Here is a 21471-nt window from a genome sequence, read left to right on the forward strand (position 1 = left end):
CGTACAGTGTAACCTCGTTAACGTGTTCCTCATTAACATGTTTACCTGCTTAGCACGGCGTAAATTCGTAGTCCCGATTCTCATCATATTAAATCTATATAAAATACCTCACTTATAGTGTCAAGAATATTTGCTATTACCACTTAGTATGATCACATTTTTCCTAACCCTGACAATGGTATTTGTCATCCCTTGTAAAGCGAACGCGATTTCCAACTCTGATAAGAGCCATCGCCTCAGTTGTGTGATTACGGAAAAAGTGAAATTATTTGCGCTTGTATTCTAATCAGAAGTTAAAAATGTATTTTGAATTGCGCGGTACAGTGAAGGTTTTTCGCATGATGCGGTAACCTACACCTGGATTATGAACATAATTGTGTGAAATTGACTAGCATGGTGCATATTTGTTTTGTGATAGCCTAGGTATGGATACGGAAAAAGGACTGGCATCCGCAGACAGTGACCAGAAAATAATGTTTTATATAACCCACCGCTCCGAAATAAAAGGCTTCTACTAACATTTGTTCGGAATGAGTGTGATCTGCAATAATACTTGGATATTTTTATTGGCCCACGTGCATATATTATCATATTTGTTTGGTGTTTTTTGCACTGTTCAGTGCACTTGTTAGCCCCAGCAGAAAAGATTTTCATATTTGTTCTCTTGTGTTTTTCACACCTTTTAATATTTTCCTCTCATCTTGAGAAATGGTAGATACAGTTTACACTGTACCCGCGGATACAGGACGTAAGATGCCTTCATGTTGGGAAAATACCTTACCTAGTTTTTCCATATCTCTGTTGGGTGGTTTTTATTTGTATATTCAGTAGTACGTTTCCTTGCTTAACACGGTCATTTTTGTTGTCCCCTGCAGAAACGTCTTAACGAGGTTTTACTCTATTACATTTTTACCAAAAATGCTCAAAATATGGCCTAATGTGAAAATAAGACCAAAATAGGCATTTATATGATAAATATGATATGAATAAAAGTTAAATGGGTAGTTTGCACCTTCATTTATTTGTACAGACCATCTTTGGTCTTCGAGTTACCGACTGTCTGTGCATGTTGTGTAGAGAGAGGTTCCGCTCGAGGCTTAACATAACCATCCAACTGACTAATCACAGCCACCAAGAGGGCTGTTAAATACTTTCATTCTTAATCACATCAAAAAGTACCTTGTTTTGGCCTCCTTTACCATACCTACATAATGGTAAGTTATTCAAATTAAAAAGTCTCCAAAACTTAAAAAAATTAACTATATTACATGATCTTGCAGTATTCTAGTCTAAAACAGCACAAAGACTGAAGTGTGATTTAAACATCTGCATGTATCTGTTAAAAGCTTCAATTAAAGCAATTCTCATTAAATACGTTCAGTGTTACCTGATGTAGCTTGAGGGACATCCGCACTCCAGGAGCCACCACCTTCCGCAGAAGTTCCATGTCCGAGAAGATCCACTCGTCTCGGACGGACGTGATGCGGAAATCTCCCTTGAAGAGGGCGTGCAATCCATACAGGAAGAACTCCACACTGCAATGAGCGGAGAGTTACAAGAATTGCATCTCTAATTGGCTAACAGCTGGACATCCTCATGGTTACAATGAAAAGGAAGCTCCACCTAATCAATATTTTATCATATTTGAACTACAGAACCAGTTTCGACCTTTCTTAGGTCATCCTCAGCTGGTCACACAATCTGAAATTAACATACATGTAATTATAAACAATACTAAATCTAACAAGGAATGTCACATGACAATAACACTGTCAAGTTTGTTGTTTCTCATGATTAGGGACAATCGTCAAACTGGAAACTTGAATTTGATATTTAGATTGAACCAAGAAACGTAACAAACTTTTCAAGTTTACGAACACTCCAAATTCTTTATAAATATATATATATCTATGAGAAGATAGTGAATTTAAATATCAAATTCAAGTTTCCAATTCGACGATTGTCCCTAATCATAAGAAACAACAAATTTGACAGTGTTATTGTCATGTGATACTCCTTGTTAGATTTAGTATTGTTTATAATTGCATGTATATTAATATCAGATTGTGTGACCAGCTGAGGATGGCCTAAGAAAGGTCTTGTAGTTCAAAAGAAAAAATGAAAATGAAGTATCGATTAGGTGGAAGCTGCCTTTTCATTGTAATTGTCTATAATATCAATACGGAAATGTAACTATTAGATTACGATATCCTCATGGTTTCGGGAAGTAAATAGGACTAAGAGAGGGAAATGTGCTGTTGTCATTGTTGTTCACAATGCTAATGGATCAAATTGTAAAGGAGGCAAAGGAAAAATTTATGACCAGGGAGCTGAAGGTGGTGATGTTTGTGGTTTATGCAGGGGACAAGGAACGAGAATGTGTTGAGCGAGAAAACGTACTATTGAATACACAAATAAAAGCTATCTAACAGGGATATGTTTCGTACTGACCAGCAAGGATGCAGTTTAGCTGCTGTCCGTAAAGTGTTCACCAACTTCCTACACAGTCAACATGTCCTTTTGAAAGTAGGCACTGAAATTCCCATTCTTAAATCTTCTCTTCCTTGTTCCAATTTCAATAAAGCCAACTGGGACAGATTTTATGCTGAACTTGACATCACATGGATTCCTCCTGATGGCAACAACTATTGAAGATTGGTTAAAGCAGTACTTGCAAATGACAAAAGACACATTCCAAGAGGAATAAGGAAGGATTATATACCTGCATGGAATGGAACTTGTGAAAGTTTTTATAATGACTTTCAAGAAATGAAGAAACTGATGATGCTGATGATCTCCTGACTAACTTAGATGAGAGATGGCAAAACAAATGGATGGAAACTATGGAGCAAATATTCTATGAGGAAGATTTGGAGCCTTTTAAAGAAACTGGGGACTACGTTCAATCTTTATAACATTTTGTTGTTGATTTTGTATAAATGCCTGATGAATTACAGATTATAGAACTCCCTTATGGTTCCACTGTACTTTTGACCCACCTTGCTTCCCCTCTGGTTACTTTTCTTTTCCTAGGCCCCAATGTTAGTACCTTCCCAGTACCAAAAAAAAAGTGAAGATTCAATTTATAAGACGTATTATTGCTCCATACCGACATACAGACACTTATGAAATGACGGGAGTAGAAATCATGGACAATGATAATAAATTTTTAAGAAGTATGACACAAAAGACAGGGCAAAGTAAGAAATGAAGATGTTAGGAAGTAAATTAGTGTAGGAAAGCTTTGATAAAGATGGAGAGAAATAAGCTAAAGGAGAAGAACGATAGGCACAGTCAAGGAAAGGTGCCATTAAGATCCCAACCTGACTGGAAATGGAAAAGGGAAATTGATGATTTAATTTTATTCCAGCCTAGATACCTGGGAGAAATTCAAGCTAAGAAAAGAAAACCCCAGAGCATAAGGTTGGAGTATCTCACGAGTCTCACCTGGAAACGGTATTGTGGGAAGCTGCTCCCAACGTTCTTCGGCCCAGTAGGCTGAGAGCAAAGCACAGGGACACCAGAGTAGAGTCTCGTCCTCGATCTGCCACTTTTCGCTTGGAGGCACAGAACTGTACCCAGTCCAGGTACACGTTACAGAAACTGTTGCGAGTGATGCCTGACGCGCGAAAATCATAGTCTTCGTCGATGTTCATGTTGAAGACGGGATCCAGATCAACAAAACTCTTGTCCAGTAGAGGCTGCAGGGCATCCAAGATGGTCTGCGATGACAACCACTCTTCCAGTTTGGGAGAGCGGATTGCATAGAAGATGATGCTCTTGACATAATAGGTAATGAGTACCTGCACAACAACAATGACAATTTCTACAACAGCTCTCAAACATGTCATGTGGAGATACAAACTTGATTAATTGAAACTCAAAATTGTGAATAATTCAAACTTCAAGTGATATCTTTCCATTCCTGTATAAACCATATTATAAAAACCTTCTCTAATTTGATTAGTTTTTGGATAATTCAAAATAACACCAATAACAACGTCTGGCAAAATTATGAAATTCAGCCTATGATACTGGTACAGCAGAAGTCCGCTATAGCAAGTATGGCATAAATGGGAACCCTGTTATAACGCCAATTTTTTGCTGTCCCTTCAAAACTCCTATATTAAACTGTGTATTATCATTCGGTTACAGCGAGAGCCCTATCACTGACACATCCGTTCTTTTTTTATTTTATTTTTTTTGCTAGGGGCTTTACGTCGCACCGACACAGATAGGTCTTATGGCGACGATGGGATAGGAAAGGCCTAGGAGTTGGAAGGAAGCGGCCGTGGCCTTAATTAAGGTACAGCCCCAGCATTTGCCTGGTGTGAAAATGGGAAACCACGGAAAACCATCTTCAGGGCTGCCGATAGTGGGATTCGAACCTACTATCTCCCGGATGCAAGCTCACAGCCGCGCGCCTCTACGCGCACGGCCAACTCGCCCGGTGGACGGACGAAAGTTTGGGACAGTCGGGTGCAAAAAATAATTGGACAGGAATTAATAAAAGTGATCATGGCATTGTATAAGGAATGTTGTAGTTGCGTGCAAACACAAGTTGGCAGGACAAGTTGGTTCAAAATAACTAGTGGGCTGAGACAGGGAAGTGTTCTATCACCAATCCTGTTTACAATAGTAATGGATGACATCGTGAGAACAGCAAAAGCAGCATATGGAGGAAGAGAAATGAACATCATGTTATTTGCAGATGATATTGTGATTTGGGGAGAAGACGACAGGAAGGTTCAAGAACACTTGAATGTGGTGAATGGGAACACTGAAGAATGTGGATTGAAAATAAGTGTAGAAAAGAGTAAAACTCTAGACTTGCAGACAAGCCCCTGGAAGTAGTGGAAACGTTTAAATACCTGGGGAGTGAATTAATCGAGAATGCTCAACTGGATGCTGAGATTAGTAAAAGGATTCAAGCTGGAAGTTGTTTCTATCATAGTGTAAGAAATATGTTATGGGACAAAGATGTGCCAATGGAAGCAAAGGATACTATGTACAAGATGTATTACGTACCCATAACAACTTACGGAGCAGAAACTTAGACAATGACAAAGAAGGATGAGAGTCGAATACAGGCAGCCGAAATGAAGTTCTTGAGGAGTATGATACAGAAGAGTAGAAGAGACAAAATAAGGAATGAGAAAATCCGGGAAGAAATTGGAGTGGAAAAAATGAATGATAGAATAGAGAAGAGCCGACTAAGATGGTTTGGGCAGATAAAGCGAATGAGCGACGAAAGAATGCCAAAAAAGGTGATGGAAATGCAAATCCAAGGAAGGAGAGGCCGTGGACGACCATGATTGAGATGGAAGGATACCATCCAATGCAGCATTATAGAAAGAAACCTGGACTGTGACACAGTGTTGGAGGAAGAGTGGTGGAAAGACCGAAGAAAGTGGAGAAGAACCATATTTGCCCTTACCCGGCTACAGCTGGATAACGGGAAATGATGATGATGATGATTTATTTGACTTCACACGATGTTTCCCGTTACCAATGTTCAAGCACCCCAGCGATTATGTTGCATGCAACTGATTACCTTTGGTATCGTTTCCTTGCTATTTCCACTAGCCAGGCGATGTCGGGGTCGATTAGTAATACCCGTCGACTGCTATTCCGTAAAGAAAATTTGAAATGAAAGAGGACATTTTCGTAATAAATGCGTAAATAACTTGTCCGATAACTGCTGTTAACTCATTAAAAATAAAGGCTGACTAAATGATCGCTTAATTTTAATGCTAAATACTGCAATTAAGTAAGAATGGGATAACTTTGAGATATAGCAGAGTGCATAATTGATTTCAGAGGTTAGTTTATATTTTCTCGCATCTGGTTAAATTACGGAAAGGTTATTATCATGTAAATTTATAGCGAGAAAGTTAATAATTTCTCTACTGGCGCTTGAAGCATGTTTTCGTCATACATATAGTACGGTTAAGTTAGGATAGGTGAAGCTGTTTGAATAAGAAAACTGAAATGTTTGCCACAAAATGCGATCAATCATCTTCCGTACAGTATAGCTTTCTCACTATGTGCATTTGTGAGCTCTGTCGTTGAAATTCAAAGGCGATGTTGGAGTCTATTAGTAATACCCGTTGACTGCTGTATTCTAAAGAAAATTCGAAAAGCAAAAACTAATTAGCATGAACCCTGGCCTACTAACCACTAAAGCGCTGCTAAAAATCCACAAGGCCAGTGTCCCCATCAGGCCAATTATAAATTACAGACCTAGCCCGCTTTATAAACTGGCGCAGTATATCCAAAAATTCCTAACACAACATTACAGATTCACTGCAAATAAATCCATTAAGAATTCCCTAGAATTGATAAAAGAACTAGGTAAATTTCGATTACAAGATGACCTCACAATGCATTCTTTTGATATAGTGAATATGTTTCCTAACATTAAAACTTCAAAATTGCTTCCTATCATTGCTAGGAATTTGAAGAAATATAGTCACCTAAGCAATTTCGAAATCGAAGACTTTATGGCGTTGTTAAAGTTATTGGTCAACAACAACTACTTCACATTTGATCAGATCATTTATAAACAGGATGGCCTTGCAATGAGGTCACCAGCCTCAGGGATCTTGGCAGAGATTTATCTAGATTTTTTAGAAGATACACAAATAATTAACAATGACAAATTTAAGAATATTGTATTTTGGTCGAGGTATGTAGACGATGCCTTTGTTACTCTGGATGAACGCATTTCTGACGCCTCTAGCACTCTGAATAATCTCAATACAATTGATACTGATATAAAATTTACTTTGGAATCTGAAATAGAAAAATCCATTAATTATCTAGACTTAAAGATTAATAGACATCCCTCTTCTTTTTCTTTTAGCATTTACAGGAAGCCAACACAAACTTCAGTTACAATACGACAAGACTCTACACACTCTGCAGCTCATAAATGCGCGACCTATAACAGCCTGGTTAATCGCACGTTTAGCGTACCAATGTCCAAGCGAGACTTGGACAAGGAACTGAACATTATTCGAGCTATGGCTAAGGCTAATGGCTTTAAAGGGAATTTCATAGAGCGCATAATAAGTAAATTTATGTCTTGAGAAAGGGTGATATTAAAACTGGGGCTTATTTGACCCATGATTTTCATTTTCATGTTCTTGACGTAACTAATATTTAAATGTGTTGTCATGCACAAGTGGAGATTTAAAAAACCGATTGTTGTAGGTAGACTGGTCAAGAAACGTTGTGAATGAAACTGTTAGAGTCTTGACTTTGGATCTCATGTAACGTCAAGGAATTGACAAGAGTACAATATTAAGCTGTGTTTCACAGCTTAATATTGTACTCTTTCTCAAGACTTATGATAACAAAGAAGATCCATTTCATTTTATTTTTGAACATTTTAAGTTAACCAGAATAGAACTCCCAAGTTAAAACACATTTAATTTAAATTTATATTTTCAATCTTAACCAACCTACAAGCAACAATCGGTTCAAATCTCCACTTATTGTTGATGACACATCCTGTCAACAGACACGGTACGTCAAGAACATAATATGATATAGGGGTCACATAAACCCCGATATGTAATCCTCTTTACCAAAAAGAAGATCCATTTTAGTTTTGGACATTTTTCATATTAGATAGATTAGGATCAAAAAACTTAACTGTATTATGTTACCCATCTTAAGAGTTCATTCATGTTTGTATATATTGTATATAATGTATATATTGTATATAGTGTATATATTGGTATGTTTATATTGGTTAAAAAGGTCCCAAACCTTGACCTAAAGGTTGTTTACAGGCTGAAGATGCCCAAAATAATGGGTGAAACATGTACCTGACCTAAATAAGTCTACATAAAATCATGTAGATAATAACACATTTTAAATGTGGAAGGTATTGAATAGGTGGTTTTTTTTATTAAAGTATCCTCGATATCTATGCCTAGCAGTTGTTAACTCGTTAAAAATGAAGGCTGAGGTTAATTAAGAATGTGATAAACCTCAAGATATGGCAGAGTACATCACTGATTTCAGAGGATAGTTCATTCATATTTTCTCGCGTCAGGTTACATTCTAGAAAAGCTATTCGCACGTAAATTTTTAGCGAGAATATTATCATTTCTCTACATGCATTACAAATATATTTTCATGATACATATACAGTTAGGTTAGGAAATGCCGTTTGAAGAAGAAATCTGACATGTTTGCCACAGAAACCTCCGAGTGATACCGTATTTCTCTGAATCCAAGACGACATTTTTTCTTTGAATTTCTTGCGAAAACATCAAGGGTGTCTTGCATTCCCGACCTAAAAGTAACGCAAAGAGAATGCAGTAACGAATACCACTGGCAACTACTGCGGTAACCTCGCTGCTTCTTTTCACTCCCGCATGCACACGTATACACAAAATTCACTGACAATATACGACCGCCTATTTATCATAGGCCTACATCGCTAGCGGCGACAACCGGTCGTACAGTGCCTGTGTGTAACGTCACTGAATCTTGGGAAATAGTGAAGAGAGAATGACGTTCTATTAGCCTCTACAAAAAAGTTTCTCAAATCTGCAGAATGGCATCTGTACATGCAAACCTTCGAATTCTTAGAAAGGCCACGGCTACTCTGTGGCAGAGTTATAATGTGTCAACTGTACCTGACGCTTAATCAAATCAAGTTTTATATACAGCAAGAACATTTTCGTGATGGATAGTCGTTTTGTAAAGATACGCAGAGCAGATATTGCCGGCAAATTAAAATGGGTTCTCGTCGATATGATTCCAATTTTAAGTTAATGGTTATTAAACACTCGAAAATGTAGAATAATTGCACATGGGCCTAACTAAAGCCGATATTTGACGTTTAAAAATGCGTACTGTACAAAAAATGCATTCAGTGGTCCGCGACAAGGACAATTCAAAGAAGTCAAAGATGAAATTGTGAGGTATGTACACAAAAGACTCGAGAGCAGAATGGCCATACCATGGCGCAATAAAGTCTTTCCTTGACATTCACGTCCACGATTAGGCCTATACATCACTACAATAGAGTAAATTAATGTATTATTTGGGTCCACCTTTTCAATACAAAATGTAAATAGATTAAATTACATAAATGATTAGGGACTAGTTTCGACCTAGTACTAGGTCATCGTCAGCCTCAAGCAAAATTAAAAACACAAAATATCGAAGAAATTAAACAATGTAAAGACATGTACAGTTTCGTAAAAGTACATATTAAAAAGATGTTATAGAAAGGAATCCTTGAGTTGCTGGAATATGCTGGCTCCTTTAAGATGCAGGTATCCAATTGAAGAACCACTGAGCCGAAGTTATGTTGTTTATCCATGAATAAAGTCCAGTGCGCCGTATAGCATTAAAGAGTCCACTGCGAACCCGGTAAGCGAGACTTGCGCGTAGCGGTTGCCGGTTTTATCTGATGCTGAGTAAAAGCAACTGTTTTTATAGGTAGCAAGAATATTTTCCTGATGGATCGTCATATTGTAGAGACGGATGGAACAGGTATTGCCGGCAAATTTTCAGCAGGTTCTCTTCGGTATTACAATGCCAATTGTAAGTTAATGGTCATTATACCCGCATAAATTAACAATAAATGGTTGGTATTACGAATCAATTGACCAAGTGCCAAAATGGATTTTTATTTTTTATTTTTTTAGATTAATGCACCATCTGGTCGCTAAAGGTCTAAACTTTACATAGGTTATTGTTTGGACTTTTATTCACAGTATGACTTTGCGGGAAATGAATTTTGACCAAACACCAACCTCTCAAACATTAGCTTGAATTTTTGCATCACGTGACCAACCACCATATTTTTTTCAAAATGGCGCCCGGTAATGACAACGTAGTGTTTTATCCTCCGAGTAAATTTACCGTAAATGTGACAAAAAGTGCGGAAAATGTCAAAGATTAGTGAAAAATGGAATGTTGTGTGATTCATGTGATCGATGGTGGCATTACAAGTGCAGAAATTGCCCTAGAGACGTAAAAACTAATGAAAATGTTGACTGGATTTGTGAGTAGTGTGTTCGGAATGTTGTAGTTGGCGACGGCGTTGACGATGAAGCACCGAAAACAATCGATGAGGATTACAAAAGTGCATTAGAAATTATAAACATTCTACGAAAGGACTATGAGGCTCTTAAAGTTGAAAATCAAGAATTAAAAGAAAGACTGCAATCGCTAGAATTTGGGACTGACTATTCTTCGAGTGATATACCGGTACCAGTAACAAACTCGAGCACGTGGTGTCAAGTAGTTCATGGATGGCCGGCTAAGAAGAAATCTACAACTGAATTTCCGGAAATAAACATCAGAAATAGGTTTTCTGCCCTAAAGAATTTAATTCTGGAAGAAAGTGATCGCGCGCGTGAAACCAAATCATTGCGATCCGCTGCCGTTGCCATACCGAGGTTAAACTTTAGGTCTAGATTTCAGATTCAAGACCCAGTTAGGCCTAAATCAGCAAAGGTAGCTGTGTTTGGTGATAGCCAAGGAAGGGGAATTGCGGGAGTGATAAACGACGAGAATATAGCAGCAACCGGAGAAATATATCCAGGAGCTTCTACCAGCAGTGTCCTGGAAAATGTAGAAGAAGCAACTAGGAACTATGGGAGTGGCGATGCAGTGCTCATCATCGGTGGGACGAAAAAGTAGCTCACGACGACGCCAAGAATGTAAGATCACAACTTAAACATACACTAGGGAAGCTGACACACACCAACATCTTTGTAGTGAATGTGCCCCAAAGGCATGACTTGAGAAGAGACTCGTGTGTTAACACTGAAGTGGACAAGGTCAATACAGATATTGTTAAAATTTGTAAACATTTTCGGAATACTCAGGTTATTGAATGCAGCAGTTTTGAGATATACTGTTATACAAAACATGACCACCATCTAAACAATTCAGGTAAACGAAAGATAGCAAATATTGTTCTAGATTTTATTAATCTTAAGATATGTACTGTAAAACAGGCAACTTCCTTGAGTTATAATACTGACGAGGAAAACTAGTAGGAGCCAGTTGTACTTCAAGCTGGCTCAGTCAACTAGAAAATGAAAATCAGGAAAGTAAGGCGTCACAAGTGAACTATGTAGTGCAAGTGGAAAGTGTTGTTTTTTGTTATTTATTTTTTTAAGACTTTATTTGTGAAGTACAATATGATGTTTTATTTATTATGACCTAACCTGTAATGTGTAAGATTGGTGACTTGTGCATTTGTAAATAGTAGAATTTTGTTCTATATTTCCTGGAAGGATCCAGAAAGTTACATGAATTATGGAACAGGGTGTGTTGTTTTGTGGGTAATGTATTCTAGAAAATATTTCTGACTGTTCTGGAAATATGACATTCGCGATCAGGCGTATTCTAGAATGTTAGTCAAAGATCGCGATCGAAAGTAAGGTTGTGATTGGTGAGTCTAGGTGGCGATAGGGAACTCGTGCACGCTGATTGGCTGCCTCCAAGGCTGGAATTTCCTATATATAGAGAGCGAGGCAGTGTTCGAATGAATTCGGTATTCTGAATTCTGTTGGTCTTGGTCTATCTGTCTGTGTGTGAGCAGCCTATCTGGTTGACGTCTCCCGGTTTCCAGGATGGCACTCTCCTCGGGTAAGCACTCTTAAATTCCGTTGCTGCTAAAATTTCCGTAATGTTCCGATTTGTTTTTCATGCAGGAGTCTGCCCTAACCTCGCTTAGATTCACCAAATTAGTTACTTATGACGCCTTAGTTTTTCAGCTGGGCTTACCCGTTCGTTTCCGAGGCATTCCTATCTCTTGTTTCACTAAAATATGTAGATTGTAGTTCTGTATCATTTGAGGTACGCTGGATTTTGGATAACCTGCTTCACATCACTGTAAATTTGCATTGTACAACTGCATTGGTAACTACATGTATAACTGATTTAAAATTTGAATTTACACTGCTACGAAATAGGCTATGTATATCACTGAACACATAGCTCATAACTTGGAATTGTATTTGGAATGTATTTGTAAAATTATTTTGTAAATAATATTTTTCAAATCTAAGGACCACGGCGACTTATTTCGGAATCCGCTATCTAAGCCATGTCCATGCCTTTGGTAGGTTCCCAGCCCATTTCATCTTCCCGGTTTGTTGTTCACTAGTTGGCCCTACTGTTATTTACGTACATGTTTTTGTTGGAGATTCGCGTAATGCCAGCTAATGTTTTTCCGAGTGTATAGTGATTTCTGATATTGTGTAGTTTGCTCTTACCTTCCCCTTTTAACTGTGTTTGTGCATTGTTTTGGTGTTACCACTGTAGTAGAGGTAACATTTTGGTAGTAGAGGCAAGCGCTAGATTGCGGAGGAAGAAAGTGAACCGTGATCACACCTGACCTAAAACCTCGTAAGAGTTGTGGTTTGTATACCGTTTGAAATCTTGTTTCTACCTGTCAGGATGGCTCGTGCTGTTCCTAATCCTTTCCATTTGAGATAGGAAGAACTGATTTACGAGTTAAAAATTTGCAAAATTAGTTCAACAGGCAACGTCAGAGATGATACTAACCTGTTGAAAAAGTCGCTTAACCTACCCATAACCATAACTGACTTAACTACAGACGAGTTGCGTGAGTCTTTGGCCGTGGTTAAAGAAAAGTTACCTGTAATTTAACGCCATTCTTGTGTCATTTGGTGCTTCTAAGCCCTCACATGGCCAATTAGCCCGGGTTAAGGGGCAGTTATTACATTGTTTAGACAGAATTAAGGATTTGTTGTCTCTCGAATTGCCGGAAGCTGAGGGGCAGAAATGTCAAGCCTTACTAGAACAGTTTTCCACAGTTTTCAACAGAATCAGTGGTTTGCTTGAAGGCAATAAGTTAAATAACACCGTTTCACAAATTCAAGTGTCGATCCCATCTGGAATGAGTGACAGTGTTGATTGTGGTGAGGCATCAATTGCTGCTCAAGTGGGCGATCTGATACCTAGTGCTGGTGTTAGGCCTATTCAGGAGTCTGAGGTGACTAATGCTGCTCTGGGATCTTCTGTTTCATTGTCTGGAACTAGGACACCTGTAAGTCATTCTAATGATACATCTCTGTTGCATGTTGGTACCCTTACAAGTTTTCCTGTGGTTCCCGCTAATTCTGTTGTAGCTCAGTGTTTGCCCTCTGTTCCTAATCAACCCGGTTCTGATTCTATGGTGCAAAACCACCCCCCTGCCTTAACGCCACCGGTATCAAGTTGCATAACCTCTACACAACAGGTTAATGCCCAAATGGTCTCTCAGGTTAGTGAGAACCTTTCTCAAATGAGGTTGTCTGAGCCCGTAACGTTGCAGGCTAACGTTAGTCCTAACCTATCCTGTACTCCGTACTTTTCACAAGGGCACCCGAATCAAACACACGAGGCCTCACTACACCCTCTGGACTATTCTAAGCCTTCCCAAGCACCTCCTACACCTGTCTTTCTCCAGATTTTCTCCAATCTGCCTCACCCGTTGACCACTGTGTTTAAGGGTGTCTCTAAATTTTCAGCTAACTCCATTGATGAAGTTATTTCCTTCCTTCGTTTTCTAACCGAGTTCAAGGATCAGGCAATAGTGTATGATCTCAGTAACGACAACGTACTTTAAATTCTATACCCACATGTCTCTGGAGCTCTTTCTCAGCACATTGTCATGGCCATTGCTGAAAGATGGTCAGTAGATCAATTTCATGCCCATGTTCTTGAATATTTCATTCCTGCTCGTGCCTTGTTTGCATTAGTGCAGAAGCACTATTTTAGAGTACAACATTTTAACGAGTCACTATTTGAGTATGTTCAAGACATTAAGCTCCAAGCTAAGATATTCCAGCTCCACTATTCAGAGGCTCAGATGGTTGCCAACATAATTGAAGGTCTCGCCCCGAACTATAGATCGTATCTGGCTCTTTCACCCCGACCAGCAACGTTCGCCCAGTTGCAAGCCATCACTGTGTCTGCTGAAGGCATTCGATATGCTGACCAGCTATGCCTGGCATTAGCCCCACCTCCTATAACCATATCCCCTCCTCAGGATTCTAAAACCACCCCGTCACCTGCTTCCAACTCGCGTAATCCCCGTGCATGTTTCAATTGTGGCTCCACGGCTCATCTCAAGCGGGATTGTCCCAAGGCCGGGACATTAGGCAATAGGAAACCTGCGATGGGTGGAGGCTCTTCCACCAATACTTCTTGCCATAACTGTGGATCAACTAGGCATTTCTCTAGGCAGTGCCCACGTAACACTTCTGGCTCTGAACCCCCAGGCAATAGTAGTGCTAGAAGACTAACCACCGGTTCTGATGACAAATCCCAAAGCATGGCTTCTTGTCTTGTCGATCATGACTGTACCTTGGTTAATTTACTTAATTCTGAGGCTAATGATTGCTCCCAGCCTGACTCGGGTCTTCATTTCTTACAATCTTGTCGGATTTCTGCCATACCTTCTTGTAAACTACCATATTTATGCATAGAGGTAAATAATGAACCTGTCTGTGCGTTGCTAGACTCTGGGAGTAGTGTCACCTTAATGAGTGAGACGTGGTATGATTCTATGAAAACTGTTTGCAAGCTACCTATTTTACAACCCGTGTCCTTAACCTGCCATACTGCTAATTCCAATTCATTGAATATTGTAGGATCACTAGAGGACAAGATTAAGGTCCGTGATTTCACCTGGAAAATGCCAGTACTTGTGGCAAGAGATTTATCCTGCCAATTCATATTGGGTGCAAATTTTATTGCTAAAACAGGCATGATTCTGGACCTCCAGTTCAACAGATTCCATTTTAAATTTTGTGCAAGAACCTTTGAGCTGTGTGATCGCTCCCCTATTCTGCCTTGCCACGTTAACGCTGTTCCTGAAGATTCTGATGAACCCAAGGCTTTTGATTTTAATCACTTACACGAAGAGCAGGCCAGTCAACTTAGGAAACTCTGCGATAAGTTCCCTGATGTCTTCACCGACAGGTTAGGCGTCACCAATGTATTGGAATACAAAATTGAGGTTACAGATAACATACCTGTTCGCTCTCCTCCGTACCGGTTGTCACCTCCCAAAATGAAAGCCCTGAAGGCTATCATCGATCAAATGCTCGCTGACGGAGTGATACGGCCTTCCAAGTCAACCTATTCTTCTCACATGTTTCTGGTCCCCAAACCACAAGGTGGTTATCGGCCTGTAGTCGACTATCTGATGTTGAACCGTAAGGTAGTTCTCCAATCTGTCCCACTTCCTGATTTGCACTTTGGTGTTTCTTGGTTCACTAATGCAAAAATTTTCACCACTTTCGATTTAAATCAGGCTTATTACCAGATACCCCTTGCCGAAGAATCCAAGCATCCCACTGCATTTGCAACCGATTGGAACCTATATGAATTCGAACGTGTCCCTTTTGGCCTAGCAACTGGAGCGGCCGTCCTTACACGGTTACTAGATTACGTCTTATCGGACATTAAGTTCAAGTTTATTTATAATTACCTCGATGATCTGGTCATTTTTAGCGAAACCTTCGAGGAACACCTACTCCATCTCAACGAAGTGCTGGAAAGACTGCGTAAAGCAGGTCTAACCCTCAAGGCATCCAAGGTTTCCTTCGCACAACCCCAGATGTCCTTCTTAGGACATATCGTGTCGGGGAGGGGTGTCTCAATCGATCAGTCTCGTACTACCGCCATCCAGAATTTTCCCCCTCCAAAGGACGTCAAGGGTGTAGCCAGATTCATTGGCATGGTGAATTTCTTTCGCAAATTCATTCCTAATTTTGCTGAACGTGCAGCTCAATTAAATGATTTGAGAAGAAAGGATGCCAAATTTGTGTGGGGTGATGCCCAACGTGAAGTCTTCATGGACTTGAAATCTGCCTTATGTAACGCCCCTGTACTGGCTATGCCCGACTTTTCTAAACGCTTCATTCTTCAGACTGACGCCTCTTCCTCAGGCATATCCGGAGTTTTTCTACAGGAATTTCAAGAAGGGCGTTGTCCTATTTCTTATGCTTCCCATGCCCTGAATCCTGATCAGCGCAATTATTCCATTTATGAGTTGGAAGCCCTGGCTGTTGTTTTCTCCTTAGAATGCTTCAGAATGTATCTGGAACATCTCCCTTTTGATCTGGAAACTGACAATCAGGCGTTGAGTTGGGTACTGGCCAAGCCGCGAAAGACCGGTCGTCTAGCATGATGGGCAGTGCGCATCTCAGCCTTCTAATTTGAAGCCCGCCACATTCGTGGCACGGAAAACGTTGTGGCTGATGGCCTCAGTAGGATGTTCCATCCAGACGGCTCGGACCCTCAATCCGAGCCAGTAGACTCATCTCCCGAACAAGTATCAGCTTTTGTCAATGTAGTTCTCACAGACTCTCCCTTCCTTTTCAAGGATATTGCCAAACACCAAGAGGACGATCCTGAGTTAAAGGCCATTGTCGACAGGATTAAATCCGGTGAGCATGTTAAGCCCTATATTCTGAAGAACGGTGTCTTGTGTTGTCCTGCTCGTGGTCGCAGAGACCCCAAAATTGTAGTCCCAACTAACCTGGTCCCGGCTCTCTTCAAATACTTTCATGAATCCCCAGTGGGTGGTCATCTAGGCGTTTTCAAAACAAGAGAAAAAATCCATAACCATTTCATTTGGAAATCCATGGATAGTGAGATCCGTACCCTAGTGAAATCTTGTAAGATTTGCAACATCAGTAAACCTGCCCCGAATACTTGTCTAGGTCTCTTGTCTTCTGAGCAAGCTTCTCGCCCCATGGAAAGAATGTTCCTAGACTACATTGGGCCATTCCCGAGATCTCAGAATGGTCATCGTTTCATACTCGTGTGTGTTGACGCCTTTTCGCGTTTTACGTGGCTGTTCCCCACTCGGATGGCTAACGCCAACACCACCATCTCGTGCTTGAAGCAGATATTCGCCTCGTTTGGACCCTGTCAATTCTTGGTAAGTGATAACGCAAGAGCCTTTACTTCTGCCCAGTTCCGGAATTTCTGCTTTGATCTATCCATTGCGCATGTAACCACTACCCCTTATTACCCGAAGCCTAATTATGCTGAGAGAGTGAATCATAACCTGGGATCTGCCCTCATCGCTTATCACTCCTCAGACCACTCCAAGTGGGATTCCTCATTGAATTGGTTGTCATTTGCATTTAACACTGCTGTCCATGAAAGCCACAAGCAAACCCCTGCTTCGTTAATGTTGGCTTTTACCCCAAATTCTCCTCTATCTAACCTATGGTCAATTAATGATCTTCTGCCCGACGATGCCAGCCCAGAAAAGATCCGAGCTAATTGGCACCGTGCACGAAAGGACTTGAAGGTTTATTACGCTAAGGTCCAGCGTAATTACAACCACGGGCGAAGGCCGCACGAGCTCTCTGTGGGTGACCAGGTGTTTATTAGAACACATCCCGTCAGTAGTGCTGCGGACCATGTTATCAGTAAGTTGGCCCCCAGATTTCGAGGTCCCTGTACCATCTTAAAGTTCCTTACCCCGGTGAAATTATTAGTGAGCGATCCCGAAAGGAAAAAGATCAGCAGAGTACATCTCTCCCAGATCAAGGTACCTTAAGTCTAGTAGGGAAGGGTAAATACCATTGTTGGTGACTTTGTAGATTTAGTTGTAAGTTAGTTGTAAGAATTTAGTTATAAAATAATTTTATTGTAAGGTTATTTATAAGGTTTTAGTTATAAGATTTTGCTTGTAAGTTAGTTGTAAGTAATTTTGAAGGTAAATACCTTAGGTATCTTCTAGTGTAATGGATTTAGTTTAGGGTCACTCTTTGGAATTTATTCCCCTTACTGTCAGGTTTAGGGCACCCTCCTGTAATTTCTTTTCACCCCCACCATAATCTTGTCACGTGAATTGTAGATAGCAGTGCTTACCCGGGGGCTAGTGCCCTAATATACCTGGTGTGCGAGGAGAGTCCCTTCTGCATACTTATTAAGCCACCCATCGGGTGACTCTACGCAAGATCTTGAGCCCAGCAGCATACTTTTACCTCAAAGTATTCCCCTGTCTGCTGCGGTTTGTGTGTGTTACAGCAGCTGCAGTGACCAGTTTCTTCGGACAGCTACCTGAAGTGCCAAATTGGGAGGCACAGGGTGTGCCTTGGGCGTTACCATCCGGCACCACTATCCTGCGAGGAACATCCTATTGGTGGCAGGCGGACTGGACGGTGTCTCACCCCTGCTTATTTGGTGCAAGAGACCACTGTACTGCATCTCTCTCTTTTTTTTTCTTTTTTTTTTTTGCTAGGGGCTTTACGTCGCACCGACACAGATAGGTCTTATGGCGACGATGGGATAGGAAAGGCCTAGGAGTTGGAAGGAAGCGGCCGTGGCCTTAATTAAGGTACAGCCCCAGCATTTGCCTGGTGTGACAATGGGAAACCACAGAAAACCATCTTCAGGGCTGCCGACAGTGGGATTCGAACCTACTATCTCCCGGATGCAAGCTCACAGCCGCGCGCCTCTACGCGCACGGCCAACTTGCCCGGTGAACTGCATCTCACCTAGGTGTCTGATTTGGACAGACATTGAATGGAGGCTGGCGGCAAACGGCTGTGTCGGCAGCCGCATTGTCAGCAAGAACCTGTGGCCTAGCTGTGCTGTGACTGGTGTGGGAAAGTAGTGCAAAATATCTAGTCCATGACTCGCCTAATAGGAGGCTTTGAACACTGTTTAGCAACAAGTGAGAAGTTTTGGGTATTTCTAACATTTGGCAGAAAGTATGGTGTATATGATTTGGTGGACAGAGTACAAATTGTCTACTCATCTGTGAAAGAAGGCATTGTGAAGTGCAATGTGACAATCCATGTGGATTTTGTAATATTTTTCAAGAGGTGGATCTATATTATTTTTGAAAATTATGTGACAGTTTGTGTTGTTTGTTATCACAAAGTTTGCTTCAAGAAATCGTGTGTGTTAGAGTGAGGTATCTCTACTAGCTGTACTGTGTGAGAACGTGTTATCGCTTGCTCCCCAGTAAGGTTATATTAATGGTCGAGCATGGCTCGACTTTCGGGGGGGAGAAAGATGTCACAAGTGAACTATGTAGTGCAAGTGGAAAGTGTTGTTTTTTTAATTTTTTTTTTAAGACTTTATTTGTGCAGTACAATATGATGTTTTATTTATTATGACCTAACCTGTAATGTGTAAGATTGGTGACTTGTGCATTTGTAAATAGTAGAATTCTGTTCTATATTTCCGGGAAGGATCCAGAAAGTTACATGAATTATGGAACAGGGTGTTTGTTTTGTGGGTAATGTATTCTAGAAAATATTTTTGACTGTTCTGGAAATACGACATTCGCAATCAGGCGTATTCTAGAATGTAAGTCAAAGATCGCGATCGAAAGTAAGGTTGTGATTGGTGAGTCTAGGTGGCGATAGGGAACTCGTGCACGCTGGTTGGCTGCATCCAAGGCTGGAATTTCCTATATATAGAGAGCGAGGCAGTGTTCGAATGAATTCGGTATCCTGAATTCTGTTGGTCTTGGTCTATCTGTCTGTGTGTGAGCAGCCTATCTGGTTGACGTCGCCCGGTTTCCGGGATGGCACTCTCCTCGGGTAAGCACTCTTAAATTCCGTTCCTGCTAAAATTTCCGTAATGTTCAGATTTGTTTTTCATGCAGGAGTCTGCCCTAACCTCGCTTAGATTCACCAAATTAGTTACTTATGACGCCTTAGTTTTTCAGCTGGGCTTACCCGTTCGTTTCCGAGGCATTCCTATCTCTTGTTTCACTAAAATATGTAGATTGTAGTTCTGTATCATTTGAGGTACGCTGGATTTTGGATAACCTGCTTCACATCACTGTAAATTTGCATTGTACAACTGCATTGGTAACTACATGTATAGTTGATTTAAAATTTGAATTTACACTGCTACGAAATAGGCTATGTATATCACTGAACACATAGCTCATAACTTGGAATTGTATTTGGAATGTATTTGTAAAATTATTTTGTAAATAATATTTTTCAAATCTAAGGATCACGGCGATTTATTTCGGAATCCGCTATCTAAGCCATGTCCATGCCTTTGGTAAGTTCCCAGCCCTTTTCATCTCCTCGGTTTGTTGTTCACTAGTTGGCCCTACTGATATTTACGTACATGTTTTTGTTGGAGATTCGCGTAATGCCAGCTAATGTTTTTCCGAGTGTGTAGCGATTTCTGATATTGTGTAGTTTGTTCTTACCTTCCCCTTTTAACTGTGTTTGTGCCTTGTTTTGGTGTTACCACTGTAGTAGAGGTAACATAAGGTATTTCAAGTTACCCAATTGCAACAGTCAAGTTTTAGGGAGGAAGGGGATCTGAGACTGCCCTTGGTAAACTGTCAAAGTATAGTAAATAAACGATTAAAATTCGGTACATTGATGGAATCTTATGAGACTGATATGGTGATAGGAGTGGAATCGTGGTTGAGAGAAGGGGTGGGTAATAGAGAAGTATTTCCAGAAGGGTACACAGTCTATCGTAGAGACCGAGGAGATAAAAAGGGAGGGGGGGGGGGTGTTTATTCTGGTAAAGGAAACTTATTGTTCACATGAATGGTTTACCGGTGAAAGGGATGAAATATTAGGGATAAAATTAGTTTGTGATAATATGAAGGAGGTAGGAATTATAGGAACATACAGGCCTGGAAGAGAGGAAAGAGACATGGAAATATTTGAGAAAATAATAGATTATACTCATAAAAACAATAATAATGATATGGTAATAATTGAGGAAGATCTAAATTTGCCTGAAGTTGAATGGAATGGAGCTGCAAGTGAAGCCCATGAACAGAAACTGGCAAATAAGTTAATTTGGGAGGGAGGATTTACACAAGTAGTACAAGAACCGACTCGTCTCAATAACTTACCAGATTTATTCTTGGTTAAACCATGAGAAATTGTTGATAAAACTGAGGTAATTGAAGGAATAGGAGACCATAAGGCTGTAATAATGGATGTAGGACTTGTACCAAAAAGGCTTAATAAGAGGGTTACACAAGACAAGAAATTGTACAGAAAAACTGAAGTTGATGAATTTGGGACTTACCTTAAATCACAGTTCAGTTGTTGGATAAGTGAAGGGAGTAATGTGGATACACTTTGGGCTAAATTTAAAGGAATCATTTGGGAAGGAGAGAAGAGATTTGTACCTGTTAAAAAGGGTAAAATGACCTCAGACCCTGTTTATTATACAAGGGAAATAAGAAAATTAAAAAGAAAATGTAGAATAGTAAACAGGAAAATCAAAGAGGGTAGGGAGAGTAGAGAAACTAGAAAAAAGCTAATGAGGAAACTGAATAGAGTGAAAAAGGAAGCAAAAGAGAATTATATAAATGGCATACTTCAATAGGGTAATGACCACAAAGGGAAATTGAAAAAGCTGTATTCATATATCAGGAATCAAAAAGGGAAAGGAATCCCAATTCCTACAATGGTGGGAGAAGGGGGTGAACACTATTTAACAGATACT

The 21471-nt window shown here is 40.2% G+C and overlaps 1 protein-coding gene across 4 annotated transcripts in view; it reads right to left on the reverse strand.

Annotated features, from left to right (window-relative positions):
* The window catches only part of pcx (pecanex), a 514715-nt gene that overhangs the window by 194491 nt on the left and 298753 nt on the right, over positions 1-21471 (reverse strand). For all 4 annotated transcript variants that reach the window (XM_067155270.2, XM_067155269.2, XM_068229749.1 and 1 more), the window contains 2 exons: positions 3448-3803; positions 1388-1535 (listed from right to left, as the gene is read on the reverse strand). In XM_067155270.2, the coding sequence (XP_067011371.2) occupies positions 1388-1535; positions 3448-3803 (504 nt within the window). The remainder of the gene's footprint in view (positions 1-1387; positions 1536-3447; positions 3804-21471) is intronic.

The sequence above is a fragment of the Anabrus simplex genome, chromosome 11 (genome assembly GCF_040414725.1).
Source record: "Anabrus simplex isolate iqAnaSimp1 chromosome 11, ASM4041472v1, whole genome shotgun sequence".
In the NCBI taxonomy this organism is placed as follows: Eukaryota; Metazoa; Arthropoda; class Insecta; order Orthoptera; family Tettigoniidae; genus Anabrus; species Anabrus simplex.